The following is a 15077-nucleotide window of genomic DNA, read 5'->3' on the forward strand; positions in this document are numbered from 1 at the left end:
GCTGCAACAGCTCTCCAGAGAACATGGCTGGGGCATCAAATCCACCAAACTGAGAGGCCCCAACAGAAAGAAACTGAATGGGCTCAGCAGGTTATGCAGGTACCACAGAGGCTGCACAGGCCACGGTTTTTAGGTCGCATTTGAACCTGAACACAATGTCTAATGCCAAGGTAATAGAGTTTCTGCCTCATTTGTGACAACATTCCATCTGTATGGTCAAGTCAAACTAGACTTTGATAATTAGCATTCTCACACATGTCTCGGGCCTGCATATGCATCTGGTATGCTGCACTTTCTGGCTACTGGGAATTTTCAGTCCGTCACTGGTACAGTGCTAGGTATATCACACTCCACCTTTTCCTGGTACCTCTGTGATCCATATCTGCTTCCCCAGCCAGGAGTCACAGCAGTATGCAATCAATTTAGCTTATGCTAGACTGTTCATACATTGAGCTGAAACCACCTAGGACCAGGGATCATGTTTACTCACATTATCACAAAGCCAGTTCTACCAATGTAAAGGTGGTTTGTGATGCAAAATGTAAAATCCTGAATGCTGTGGTTAGCTATTCTGGCTCATGTTTTTATCCTTAGCCAGACATCCACCAAGGACAAATTTGAGGCTGGACTAATGCCAGCTGGCTGCTGGGTAAATTCACATTTTAATTAAAAATATAATCTTGGCTGTTACTCCTGGCTTCTGAGCATAAGTGTAATCATGTATCTGAAACAGGTGATTACAAAAGGATAGCGTAGCGCTTCACTTGGGGATCAGGCTATCTGAATATGCTGAGATCTACCCTGTGATCTCTCTTCAAATAGATAAAACAAATGCTTTCTGATAAACAGAATATGGGCGCTCCCCTTTTTGAACACACATATAAAATAATTTTTTTATTTTATGTTTCACATATAGAAAACTTACCGTGTGTTCAAATAAGGGGAGCGCCCATATTCTGTTTATCAAAAAGCTTTTGTTTTATATAAGTGTAATCATGTGCATAAGACTACTAATAGAATTCTGTTTTTTGCTATTAAAAACTAGGTTCCGTTGTCTTGACAAATCTGTTGGAACTTTGTTGTACTCCCTAATACCCCTTTTACACCGAACATCAAATTACCAGGTGAAGCAGTTATACCTCATAATTTGTGTAGTGTAAAAGTCTTATATCCCGGGTCACCGACCCTGCTTATTACCAGGGTCAGCGACCCAGGTTGACCCTTTTACACTGAAGAAACAACAATGTAATTCAGCAAATTACCAGGTTGACATTTTTAACCTGGTAATATGCTGCTTAGTGTAAAAGGGGGTCAGACTGCACCCGGCAAAATGACCTGGCACTCAAAATGCTTGTTCTAGCGTTCTTTAATAAAAATGTCCAAAGAGCGCCTAATAGATTATTTGTACCCTAAAAAAACTAGGCCATTAAATTTTACAAATACCAATAGCACTGCACTAATTGTTTAAAAATTACCCATGTATTTTCACTTTATAAAATCATACATTAATAAATATTATCCATTTTTGCACAGTAAATATACTTACAATGAAAATAAATTAAGTTCTAATGTGAGTGTTCCCAGTGTTCCTTAATTTTTAAACCATCCATGACAGACTTGGGTGAATTTGTGGCTCGCAGCTCAGCCTAAAACATTTATTCATAAGGAAATATGACAGAATTGTTGACATAAGGGTAAAGTATATTAACCCCTTCACGACATATGACGTATATATACGTCATATGTCGGTTGGGGGTGAATCAAGCCAGCTCACGGAGTGAGCTGGCTTGATAGAGAGCAGGTAATGGCTGTATATTACAGCCATGTCCCTGCTCTCACGGCCACGAGCGGCGAGTTCGCCGATCGCGGCCGTTTAACCCTTTAAGCACCGCGGGCAAAGCGCCCGCAGTGCTTAAATAGCTGATCGGAGGGGGGGCGCCCCCCTCCGGCGCCGATCGGGGCCCCCCGCAGCGCGATCGGAGGGTGCCGATCGGTTGCCATGGTAGCCAGGGGTCTAATGTAGACCCCTGTGCTGTCCGTGTATTCATACCTATTACATCCTGCCTCAGGCAGGATGTAATAGGAAGTGAAAAAAATCACTACGTTCAGCCATAGAGCTCTATGGCTGAACCTAGTACAGGCGATCGCGCCCCCTAGTGGTCAAGTACACTAGGGGGCCTTGTAGTAAAAGTAAAAAAAAAAAAAAAATAAAGTTTAAAAATAAAAAAAAAATAATAAAATATTAAAAGTTCAAATCACCCCCCTTTCCCCATTTCCCAAATAAAAATAAATAAATAATAAAAAAAATAAACATATTTGGTATCGCCGCGTTCCTAAAAGTCCGATCTATTAAAATATAACATTAGTTATCCCGCACGGTTAAAGGCGTAAACGGAAAATAATCCCCAACGCCAAAACTACGCTTTTTGGTCGCATCGCCTACCCAAAAAAAAATAGCTAAAAGAGATCAGAAAGTCGCCCATATCCCATAATGGTATTAATTAAAAAGTACACTTCAGCCCGCAAAAAATGAGCCCTCACCCAGGTCCGTAGGTGGAAAAATAAAAAAGTTATAAGCCGCAGAACATGGCGACGCGACGCAAATTCGAAAAACCGTAACATTTTCTATTTTTTTTTTTAGTGGTAAAATGTAACGAAAACTATATAAGTTTGGTATCACCGGAATCGTAACGACCCATAGAATAAAGATAACCCATCATTTTAAACGAACTATGAACTCCAAAAAAACCGTAACCAGCGCAAAATTGTGGAATTGCGTTTTTTTTTTTTTTTACCCCACATTGAATTATTTCCTGATTCCCCAGAATATTATACGGTATAGTAAATGGTACCATTAGAAAGTACAACTTGTCCCGCAAAAAAAAAGCCCTCATGTGTCTATATAGCCGGAAAATTAAAAAAGTTACGCTTATTTGAACACAAGGAGGAAAAAAAAAAAAAAAATTACCTTAAAAGGCAATGTCGTGAAGGGGTTAAAAAAAAACCAGAGGGATAATTTGTCTCTTTGTCTGAAAGTTGATTAAAATAAACTCTACAGCCAGAGTGCGGATAATTTTTGACCCACTGTCATATTTATACAATAGACTGTAAATATTTCTGCAGTGGATGCCGGCATACTTGCAGGGTGCCTCCAGTGTGGACCAGCTCCGCCAGAGCAGCATATAATAAATCAGGCAGTGACACTCCGGACTCCAGTAAAAGGACAACAGTGGCCTGGGCTCCTGTTAACGTTTGGGCCTATCGTAGTTGCCGAAGCATTGGTATGGGTTGGGGAGGGAAGGGGGCGTGCAGGGGGCAGCATCGGGGAATGCCCAGCATTTTATGGGCGGTCGTCATGAAAACACTGGGAGTTTCCCTGGGAACGCGGGCGGGTCAATGCCTGCCGGGGGCTGGTGGCTGACCTCACAGGATGTCAGGATAGCGTACGCCTAAAGAAATAAAAGTCAGCTCATACTGGATTTTATTTCCAAAGGGGAAAGAAATCATTCGAAGGTTGGTGACCATCAAATGAGTTCTCTTCCCTACAACCACATGCAAGGGGATTTGATTGCTTACATTCCCTCGCATGGTTGCTGCTTAGCAGGCCTTTCTGAATCACACCCAGAATGTGTTAAGCTAAGGATTTTACTGCCAAACATCCTATGATCTCCAAATTGGAAGAGGCTCCAGTGGTTACTATCCTACTATCATCTTTCTGAGGTCCCCTTATCTAAGGGTGTACATCATATATATATACCTGGTTAGAATTTAAAAAGGTACTTTTTACATCTTAGCAGCATACAGTAAAACTTTATTTTAATGTGTATTATTTTTAGGTCTTATTTTTATTGTCATTATACATGTTATTGATGTTTTTTATTCATATATTGTTAATTTGAATTAATCAGTTGAGAACTGAATTATCTAGCTTATACTATTAAGACCTACAGTATATACAGTATATTGATATATGGTGACACTTACTTTTTTAATAGAACTGAACGGTTACCCTTTTTCAGGAGGGAGAATAAAAATAATTACCGTATATAATCGAGTATAAGTCGATCCGAATATAAGCCGAGGCACCTAATTTTACCACAAAAACTGGGAAAACTTATTGAATCGAGTATAAGCCTAGGGTGGGAAATGCAGCAGCTACTGGTAAATGTCCCTGTATAATAGTAAGAGGACACCACAGGCTGCTCCCCCTGCATAATAACAGGACACCACAGGCTGCTCCCCTGTGTAATAAGAGGACACCACAGGCTGCTCCCCCTACATAATAACAGGACACCACAGGCTGCTCCCCCTGTGTAAAAACAGGACACCACAGGCTGCTCCCCCTGTGTAAAAACATGACACCACAGGCTGCTCCCCCTGTGTAAAAACATGACACCACAGGCTGCTCCCCCTGTGTAAAAACAGGACACCGCAGTTTGCTCCCCCTGCATAGGACACCACAGGCTTTTACTGACCTCTTGCGTCCCCTGAACTGAGGGGGGGGGGGGGGTTGCTGCTGTCACTGAACTATTCCAGGGAGGTAGGGTAGGTGCTGTGCCGCTGTCTGGCTCCACAGGGGTGGGAGGTGGTGCACGGCCGCTGCTGACCTCCTGTTGTGTCTACCGCTGCCTGCCGCTGCCCTGCTCCACAGCGGAGGTAAACTGCTCAAGGGCAGTAGGGGGGTACCGCTGAGTGGCTCCATGGAGGGAGGGGGAGTGGGGTGCGCGGCCGCCGCTGACTTCCTTCTGCAGCCGGCGCTGCCCTGCTGCTCTGCAATGGCCAGGCCTCCTGCACCATACATGTCCTCTGTGCAGAAGACCGGCGGCCATGTTCCCGTAGTAGCGGCCATCTTCCCTAAGCCGCGGCTACATCATTAAAGCCACTGACTCGGGTATAAGCCGAGTGGGGCTTTTTCAGCAAATAAAAAGGGCTGAAAAACTCGGCTTATACTCGAGTATATACGGTATTGTTCCCAAACATTTTCATTGAGAAATATATGTGATCACAGATTTTGTCATTACATTCTTTTATTAACAAGTTTGTCATTTGTTTTATTTCTCTATATACATTACAGATGCATAATTGTTTATTCTTAAAAATATCTTGTATTTTTTTAATATTAAATTACCCATGTACATTTTGCAGTCAAAAATCTGTATACTCATTGTGCCTTAGCAAATAAGGTATTTCTTCCCAACAAGGGAAACATTAACCATAACCATTATAGTCATTTTTAAAATTATAGTAAGACCATAAGACCAAAAAATTGGTTAAAAATAATATAACACTGAATTAAGTTCCCCTTAATAGTGCTATAATTTATTTTACTATGCCCGTTTTCTCTTCCCCATCCCCTCTGAAATATAAATACATTTAGATAGACTAACTGTACTGTACATAAATAAAAGCCAGCATACAATTTTAAATGACCACTAACGCAATTCAAGTTGTACCATACTGTATGTGTGCTGACAATAATCTTTTAACCACTTATTTTTAAATAGCAAAGTAAGGCCAAGACACTAGGTGGGCAGGCATAATTACATGCATGCACTATACCTGCCAGCTCCTCTATAGGCCCTGGGGAAGGCCTTGAGGAGGGGACAGCAAGATGGGTTGTACTGGGATGTGATGCTATGATTGCAGCATTTTGGCCCCATCCATTCTATAGAAAGCCGCTATCTCCGTATTGGTAATATTGGAGGCGGGGCCAGAGATCCTCAAATGCTTCATCAAATTGCTTGGAGGTGGCAGCAGCAGCCAATTTCAGAAGACTAAATTGCTCTTCTCGAAGTCAAGGGATTTGGGAGAGGGGGCAAGTATGATATATGTGCGCCTGTTCAGACAGCACTCCTATGTATGCAGCATATACCGCCAGTGTAAGATATTTAAAACTTCAATTATTGTAGTGTTTAGCCAGACTGCTCAATCTATGCACACATATGCAAGAAAGAGTAACAACTACTGTGGAATTATTACGAACAAAAAAACAAACAGTGTATTATCTATGTGGTGGGTTCTGGCTTTATTTATTATTTTCATGCTTTTTCTTCTTTCCTTTGCAGGATTTGCAGACACAGCAGATAATACAGGGTGATGCCAAAAGGAGTAACGGTGATGTAACAATTGCGATGATACCTAAGCCAATGAGGATTCCCACAACCTGCATCACAAAATAGAGCAAATAAAAGTCAAAAACATTTTCGATTAGAAAGCTGTATAAGTATTGAATTTAGTTTACACAGAATAAACAGGGATACATATACTGCTGTAGAAGCAATTGAAATCATAATGACTGTGGACATTAAACACAGTGATGGCATTTACTAGTTGCACTACATTCTGCAGCACCTGGATATGCCTTGTACCTATGCAAGAGTCTTATTTGTCGACTTCAGCTCGGCATTCAACACAATCATCCCCAACATCCTCCACCCCAAACTACTCTGCCTCGGAGTCCCTGAAGCTACCTATTCTTGGATTGTGGACTTTCTGGTTAATAGAAGACAAGTTGTGAAAGCAGGGGAATTCGCCTCCCAAGTGTGGTCCATCAGCACAGGAGCCCCCCAGGGCTGTGTACTCTCACCCCTGCTCTTCTCCCTGTACACCAACGACTGCACCTCAGAGGCGCAATCAGTAAAGATAATTATATTCACCTATGACACTACCAACATTGGCCTCATCAAGGAAGGGGACGAATCGGCCTACAGACAAGAAGTGGATCGATTGGCCCGGTGGTGCAGCAGCAACCATCTAGAGGTCAACCCACTCAAAACAGTTGAGATGGCAGTGGACTTTAGGAAGAAGTCTGTTGGTGTTCCTCCGCTAACAATTGCTGACAGTGTGGTGTCGCTAGTGGACTCCTTCAAGTTCCTAGGAACCACAATCTCCAGGGACCTTAAATGGGGGCCCAACACTGATACTATTGTTGGAAAAGCGCAGCAGGGGCTGTTCTTCCTTAGGAAACTGAGGAAGTTCAACATCCCACAGAAGCTTCTGCTCATCTTCTACTCCGCAATTGTGGAGTCCTTATTGTGCTCCTCGATACTGGTCTGGTACGGCTCCGCCAGCGAGAGAGACAAATGCAGACTCTGAAAGGTAGTCAGAACTGTGGAGAAGATCATCAGGACAGACCTTCCCTCTGTCCAGGATCTGTACTTGTCCAGAGCAAAAAGGCAGGCAATGAGGATAGTCAAGAACCAACTACATCCTAGTTATGGCTTGTTTAACCTGCGGCCTTCAGGCAGAAGCTACAGGGCCATTCCCACCAGGTCCACTGGAAGCCTAAAAGTTTCTTCCCTCAAGCAGTTCACCTGTTGACACGTGAACTCATGAACAACTAACTGTCTTGTCACGTCATAACCCTTTGCACATAATCTAACACTGTGTACCCTCGGAATAACTTTCTTTATGACTGTACATGTTCCCCCACCTGTTTATATTGTTTATACTGTATACTGTTTACTTATTACCCACCTGGCTGCTGCACAGCAAACTGAAAACAAATTCCTAGTATACGCAAGTATACCTGGCCAATAAAGCTGATTCTGATGGCCACACCAGACAATTTTGCCTCTCAGTGTGGGTTTTATTTACTAAGATGGGAGATCTATTGAAAATGGGATGTTGTTATAGGAGTGGGCATTGGCGATCCAGTAACAATGAGCGTGGCTACATCTGTACAATAAGGGGGCACAGAATAGTTTACATTAAAATAACAGAATGGCCTGGAAGCTTTTGTGATTAGCTAGAAATGTTTGTAAAAGTGTGTGCACCCATTTCAGTAGTCTCGTCCTGCAAAAGGAAATCTTTTTTTCTGCTTCGCTCCTTACAATAGCAACATCTGAAGGGCAAAAAACTATACAAATTCAGAAAGGGACGTGACCATTGGTAAAGGGGGCATGGTCACACACCCTTTCCTATACCTTTAATGGAGAGTTGGAGACCCAGAAAACCCGTACAAAGCACTTTTTAGCCGGTACAGGCACACAAAAAAAGATACTGTACCAGCCTAAAATGTGTAATTGGAGGGTATGCAGTAGATCTAGGAGCATTGGTGCCTTTACGCTATAACTTGCTAGAAAAGATCCTTCAATGCCGTTTCAACCATCAGCCTATGACTGCTCTTCCACTGTGTCTTCCCCGCTAACTTACAGCATGCACTCACACACACGTCAAGGAATAAGATGGTCAAAGTTGGCATTACTCTCCGCATGCAAATCTTTTTGCACTTTTTAAATGATACCCAGAGTTGCTTTGAGATTTTATTCTCAGTAAGAAAATGCTTTTTTGGAGGTAAAATCAAGTTCCCTCCAAGGTTATGGATTTCCTCAAAATATGTCGAATTACAGCTATACACGAGAGATGCAAAAGGAATTAGTGGAACCTTTTTTTTAGATGTCATTCAGTATCCCTATCATTAAAAGATACAGGGCCAGATGCACTAAGCTTCAAAGTGATAAAATGGAGAGTGATAAACAATCAGCCAATCAGCTCCTACCTGCCATGTCACAGACTGTGTTTGAAAAATGTCAGACAGCAGCTGATTGGCTAGTTGTTTATCACTCTACATTTTATCCCTTTTGAAGCTTAGTGCATCTGGCCCTTCGTGTTTCATGACCCTGACTGCGAAGGAGATGTAAAAACCCAAACACATGTACAAATGTGTATCAGTGAGTCTGTGTACTGTGTACTTGCTCATTCCTTGCAGTGTTTGCTTTGTTACATACCTGTGTTCTATTCCACATAACTGAGGCTCTTGAATGTCCAAGTTTGTTCCTACAGGGACCTTTGTCATAGTGTCGTAGAAATATATCGTTCTGCAAAATATAAAAAAAAAAGGTGAAACTTCCATTGAAGAATAGGATATTTGTATACACACACATACAGGATACGGTCGCTAAGTTGACACCATGAAGGTCAACATACTGTACATTAGATTGACAGCAGGGTCAAACAGGGCTTAGATCGACACGTGAAATAAGTTGACATGGCTAAGGTAGACAAAGTCAGAATGTCGACACAACCGTTTTGTATAAAAACCAGTCCCAGTCCCTGCCACCGCTCCCATCCCAAAAACAGAATAGGTCTTGAGCGTGCACAGAGCAGAAGCCATCAGACTTGTACCACAACCAGTGGGTTTGTGTATATAACGAGCCATGCCCTGTTTCTTTTCTCTTTGTCTGTGAAATGTAAGTTATTTTGTTATTTTCTGAAGCTCAACAGTAAAAATCTATTTGTTTTACCCAAAAAGGAGAAAAAGTACTGCAGCGGGCACAATCATCAGCATCTAGACCCCAAGCACTGTAAGGCTAGATGGTCTGGAGAAATACAGAATATCCCAAGTTTGACTACGCTTGTGCACGACCACAGTTTTTGGGGAGAGGGAGGGGTTACTAGAGACAAGATAAGAAGGAGATTCAATCTTAAAAAAAATCTAATAATTCATTGAACACTCAATATAACTCCATTCACCTTGTACTTTACTAAATTAAAAAATATTTTTTTCATTATGTGTACTGTATGAGATAAACTTTGAATTTTGAACTCAACATGATTACAGATGGTAATGAATTCTGTAGATGAAACTTCAATAAGGAGTGCACAGCTGGAAAGCATCCAAGGGAATGTGCTACAGTATGTTCAGAAGAACCGGAGAAGCCGGAAAATGAAGTATTACCTGCTACTGCTAAGCAAATAAAACACTTGCCTGCTTAAAACAAAAACCTTACTGACATACTGTATATTACAATATTTTATGTGTGAAATACATAACTGTTCGAGCAGAAATCTGCTTCCCACTAAAGTATCATGGACAAAAAAGTTATGTGTACTGTTGTAGTTTCATTCATTTACCAACTGTGTATATTTTTAGTTACATATCCAACTTTTGCAATTTTGTTATGTACTATATTATAACCACTGACAACACCCTGTTATCAATTTTGCATACAAACGGAAAACCAGTGGTTTATGTGTTCAGATGCTTAAGTCCCCCAGCACTAGTGCGATTTGGCCTGTTTTCACCTGGTTCTGACGGATCTGGCATTGGGGGTACATGTTGACTGTGTCGACATTCGGGACAAAAAACGTGAAAAACAAACATTGACCTTGCCATTGTAGACGTAATGCTTGTGTTGACCTTCCAACCATTTTGACCTATTTCCGGTGTCGACCGAAATAGAGCAAGCAGTGCATCAAATTCTCTCTCTATGCACAAGAGTTATATCTAGCTCACAATTTGCTAAGCATATATTTACTATATGTATTGTATTAGGTAATCAATTATGTTTGTTTGTAGAAGCTGGAAGATTGTGTTACAGTTTAGGGAACTTGGAACACTGCACAGTGCTACCTTTGGCCTGTTCAAAGGAGAAGCATGATAACTGGTAGTCTATACTCTACACAACATGGTTCTATTAACCCTGTAAATACTACACTGTATAGGTGCCCATACACTGTTGCGATGTCTCTCAGCAGTCTACGGCCAACCGATACCCCACAAGCTGCCCGGGACCTTCCCGGGCTGCAGGGACACAATGCGATCCATCACAATTTGTTTGATAGATCGCATACTCGCCGCTGGGAAGGTAGGTCCCAAGTCATGTGGTTGGAAGGCCAACAGGTCCAACCACCGACTCAGGTCCGATGCGCACGTGGGACAGACCAACAGGGCTTCCCTAAACCCACGTGGGACAGACCAACCCTGCCTGGAGCTGAGTTTTTGGGTTCCCAATTAATAAACTAAAATTATGATGATCAAGAAGTTGCTGATTAAAGCTGAAGTTGTATAAAAAAAATGTGTGTAAATGGGAGAAGGGGTAAGGGATTAGATCCAAGCACAGGTTACTTGTATAGTGTATATTGAAAATGAGTAGAAAAAATATGTATATTTACTGAGTAGATGCGATTAGTCCACAATTATGAAGTATGATACAGCCATATCAATAACTCAATTGGAGATGCTCCCATGAGAGTAAATTAGATTAATTAAAGCTGAATTTGTGTCCACAGACAATATATTACAAAGCATGCTCCAGCAAGACAGAAAACACATTGCCCGCTCTTTCGTGCATCCACTGGACATTTTTGGTGCTCAACTTTAATGTGTGCAACATGTAAACTGTACTTTGGGCCTTCTTCTAGTTCACTCTTTCTGACAAAATCCTTCTTAGATGGACAAAACCATGTGCACTGCAGGTGGGGCAGATGTTACTTGTGCAGAGAGAATTAGATTTGGGTGGGATTTTAATTCAAAGTGAGATCTATATTGCAGTGTAAAAATAAAGCAGTCAGTATTTACCCTGCACAGAAACAAATTAACTCACCCAAATCTAATTCTCTCTGCACATTTTACATCTGCCCCCCTGCAGTGCACATGGTTTCATCCATCTAAGAAGGATTTTGTCAGAAAGAGTGAACTAGAATAAGGCCCCTTATGCCTTAAGAAATGAAATCTGGTGAGAAACTCTGATTGTGGGTTTCCTCTGTTTACAGTTTTCCTTTTAACCAGTTTAACCAAATATAACTGGGCATTATGGCCCATTCTTCCCATGATCCAAGGTAAGACCCACATCACAGATGGCTTAGCAATAGATGCAGAAGAATTGAGTTTCCACGTTCTACGATAAACAGCAACGTCGCAACTCATTCCAGATTCCCTGTCATTAACCAATGTATTGGGAGCATAGTGACTAACTGCACGGTCGGAGTTGTGACAGCAGAGGGAGCATTCTCCTTCTTCTGCTACTATTTTAGTAATCATGTCAGTCACTGTAATCCCAATATGCTGATTGCAGGAAGGGGAAACATGTTACAACACTTATTTATTTATTTATTTATTTGCAGTTTCTTATATAGCGCAGCAGATTCCGTTGCGCTTTACAATAGTAAACAGTGATAAAACAAACTGGGTAACAACAGACAGACATGGAGGTAGGAGGGCCCTGCTGCAAGCTTACAATCTATAGAAGTGGAGTCAGTTTGTGAATTATCGGATGTGTCTTGACAACTGCTGCAGCAGCAACACGTAGCAGTACATCCCAGGGGCTTCATGAATCAAGAATGAATAAAAAAAAAAAAAAAAAACATTTTCAAAACTGAATGCACCAAGGTCTCAGACCTTGCAAATCACTTAATGCCTCCAGTTTAGCATATGTCTATCATTTGCAGCTTATTTACATGAGCAGCCAAACATTGCTTCAGCCATTTTGGTGTGCAGGTTACAGTATATATATATATATATATATATATATATATATATATATATATATATATATATATATATATATATAATAAACTCCTGGAATTTGCACAACAATGATCTGCCCATCATCCATAACATGCTATTTATAACTTATAAAAAGTCCCCTTGTCATGTAAGTACGTAAGTGTGCAATGCAGGAGCCACAGCAGCCCTATCATATTTTTATCTTATTTTACTGCACATTCGGGGAAGGGTACATTTTTCTGTTGATCTTGATCACTAAAAAAGATTAAATTCATTGACCTTATAAAATGTGTTCTATTTTTCTAATCATCAACAGATGACTTCAAAAGAAAAAGTAGTACTAAAGGAGACAACTTGTTAATAATTCACTAGTAAAAACTTTACCTATTGCAAATTTTGTTGCTAAGCAACATTAATAGACTTCAGTAATCTACAATAACAAACCACTTCCCTTATTCTCTGAATTTTACTATTAAGTCGAACTTCTTATATACATAACAACAGAGGAGCTTTAAGAGAGGAGGGGCCCCATGTGCAGGCTCCGAATGGGCCCCCACCTCTCCAGCGGCATATTGTTCCAGAGTCTACTGCGCATGCGCAGGTCTCTGGGAACATTGTGTTCACAATGCATTCCCGAGGACAACTCACACACAGGCCCCAGGGATCCAGGGGGCCCATTCCACACACCTTGCACCCATCTTTTTAATACTTACCGTCCGGAGTCCCGTATCTGCAGCAGCCACTCTGCGGAAACCACAAGGAAAATGGCGCAATAGATTCCGGGGCAGCGCTAGGATCTTCTAGTAACCCTGGTGCCCAGAATCTATTGTTGTGTCGGCTAGAGAGAAGGGGGCCCAGATGGAGACTGCGCACGGGCCTCCTTCTCTCTTAATGCACAACTGCATGGAGATCTTATAAAAGCACATCAAGAGGCCTTAAATGTCTCATGATGCGGCAACATACTTAAGAAACCATTCATGATTAACAGTTATGGTTAACTGTAAAAAGGGAAAAAAGTTGAAATATCTTTTCTATACCATGTGGCTTATGCCCACCCGCATAAGTGAATCAATCTTTAGTGCTAATGGACTCTGCATATTTATTCCTCATGGAGCCTTGACTTGAATCACAGACAGGGAGGTATGTTATTAACCAATTCAAAATGACTTTGCTCTGATTGGTCAGAGAATGACAAAACCACTCTGATGAATCAAAGTATAACTATAAAGAAATTATGTGAACATGTCTTTGCTCTAATTGGTTACATGACCCTTGCCTCCTCCCCTCTGCTTCTCCAGATGCAAGGGTATGCATAAACTTTAACATGAATACAGGGATATTCATTTTTTGGTGTGTATGTCCAGTATGATAAACCATTTTTATGCTTAAAAATGAAGATTGTATCCAACATTAAATGAGCCCTGTACATTTAAATCTTTAAAATCACCAAAGATAAACATAGAGAATGTTATAAAGCAAATTCCCTTATTGAGACCAAACACTCACATCAAGGTTTTGCAAACAGTACCAGCAGAAAGTGTGCTTGCAGTTTTTGCACATCATTTGTGCACAACCTTCATTCCTCTCAATGTATATATGACACGCAGGACACTGCTTGATACAAGCATCTGCATCTGCACTGACGAGGACTCTGAAAGAGAAGAATTTTGAAAAATCATGTTAAAGGTAACATTTTCATTTACTCTGCACCTCAATGATTTCAATTCTCTTAAGGCGCAACTCTCCACTCAAAACAGCCTGTTTGATTGGCTTTCAGCTCAAAGCTGCCCAGGGTGTTTGCCCCAGCGATGAGCGGTGAGCGCTGCTGCGCACTCCCGCAACATCTCTGGGAAAGCCGCTCATCTGCTGGTAATACCAGCTATGCAAAGCAGTCCTCCCTCCACTGAGCGGCTTTCCCCGCAGTGGTGATTGTCATCATTGCTGTCCATACACGCCTGGCATAGTCGCCCAGTGTGTATGGACTTTAAATCTCTCTATATTCTCTACTAATACAGTTATACCAATTATACACTCAAGAAAAATTTGAAACTTTAGAACTAAAAATTACACTATTATTATTTTTTTAACATTTGGTGCTCTCTATTACCCCTTTCCCACCGCCAAAGCAACCTGGGTTATTGCCATGTCAACCTGGGTTGATATGAAGTGTGAAAGCACCACTAACAAGATTCCCAGGTCGAGCAACCCGGCATTTCAACTCTGGTCACAACCAGGGTTGAACACAGCTCTGACCTGGGTTGCTGTACACACTGTATGGGTAATTTGAGTTAAGCGACCCGGGTCCCCTTGGAGACAGGGTCAGCTACAGTGCTGCCTCCTCTGCCAACCAACGATAGTGCATTGGTGCTCCACCCCACCCCACCTCATTGCTGGGTCGCTCTGCTAGCTTTCACACTGCAAAAGCAGGGTCGCTCCTCAGATGGACCTGTGCTCAAATCCAGGGTGTAAACTGGCATTTGCTGTGTGAAAGGGGTATTAGACAGTCTGCTATGCTTTGTTTGCCCAGTACAATCCATGCAGGCTCTTTGAGCCAATGTTAGTTGCAGAAATACAGGGGGAAAAAAGTAATGGGGCCCCCTTTATTTTCTATAACCAGCACTGTGCTGCATCCCCAGGATGACCTGTCCCTCACAATCTAGGAAATAAAGATTTGTGGACAGATTCAGTCCTCTGCAATGTCTACTCCCTAATGCAGCGTGGCATCCTTCCTTTCCTTAGGTATGAAGCTAGCGCAAAACAGTAAACAGAAAAATTCTAAGGGCCGCATTCAATGCGACCAGCGAGGGGGTTAAACGTCTAAAACAAGCCTCCCTCGCTGTTTAACCAA

At 41.7% G+C, this 15077-nt stretch overlaps 1 protein-coding gene across 2 annotated transcripts in view; it reads right to left on the minus strand.

Annotated features, from left to right (window-relative positions):
* Positions 1-4996: 4996 nt before the first annotated feature.
* Positions 4997-15077, minus strand: part of RNF144B (ring finger protein 144B) — a 73733-nt gene continuing 63652 nt past the window's right edge. The window contains exons 6-8 of one of the 2 annotated variants that reach the window (XM_083187854.1): positions 13736-13880; positions 8730-8819; positions 4997-6163 (exon numbers count right to left, since the gene is read on the minus strand). In XM_083187854.1, coding sequence (XP_083043980.1) covers positions 6026-6163; positions 8730-8819; positions 13736-13880 — 373 coding nt within the window. In that variant the 3' untranslated portion in view covers positions 4997-6025. The remainder of the gene's footprint in view (positions 6164-8729; positions 8820-13735; positions 13881-15077) is intronic. The other variant, XM_083187853.1, reaches the window with a different exon arrangement.

The sequence above is a fragment of the Crinia signifera genome, chromosome 5 (genome assembly GCF_055691185.1).
Source record: "Crinia signifera chromosome 5, ASM5569118v1, whole genome shotgun sequence".
NCBI lineage: Eukaryota > Metazoa > Chordata > Amphibia > Anura > Myobatrachidae > Crinia > Crinia signifera.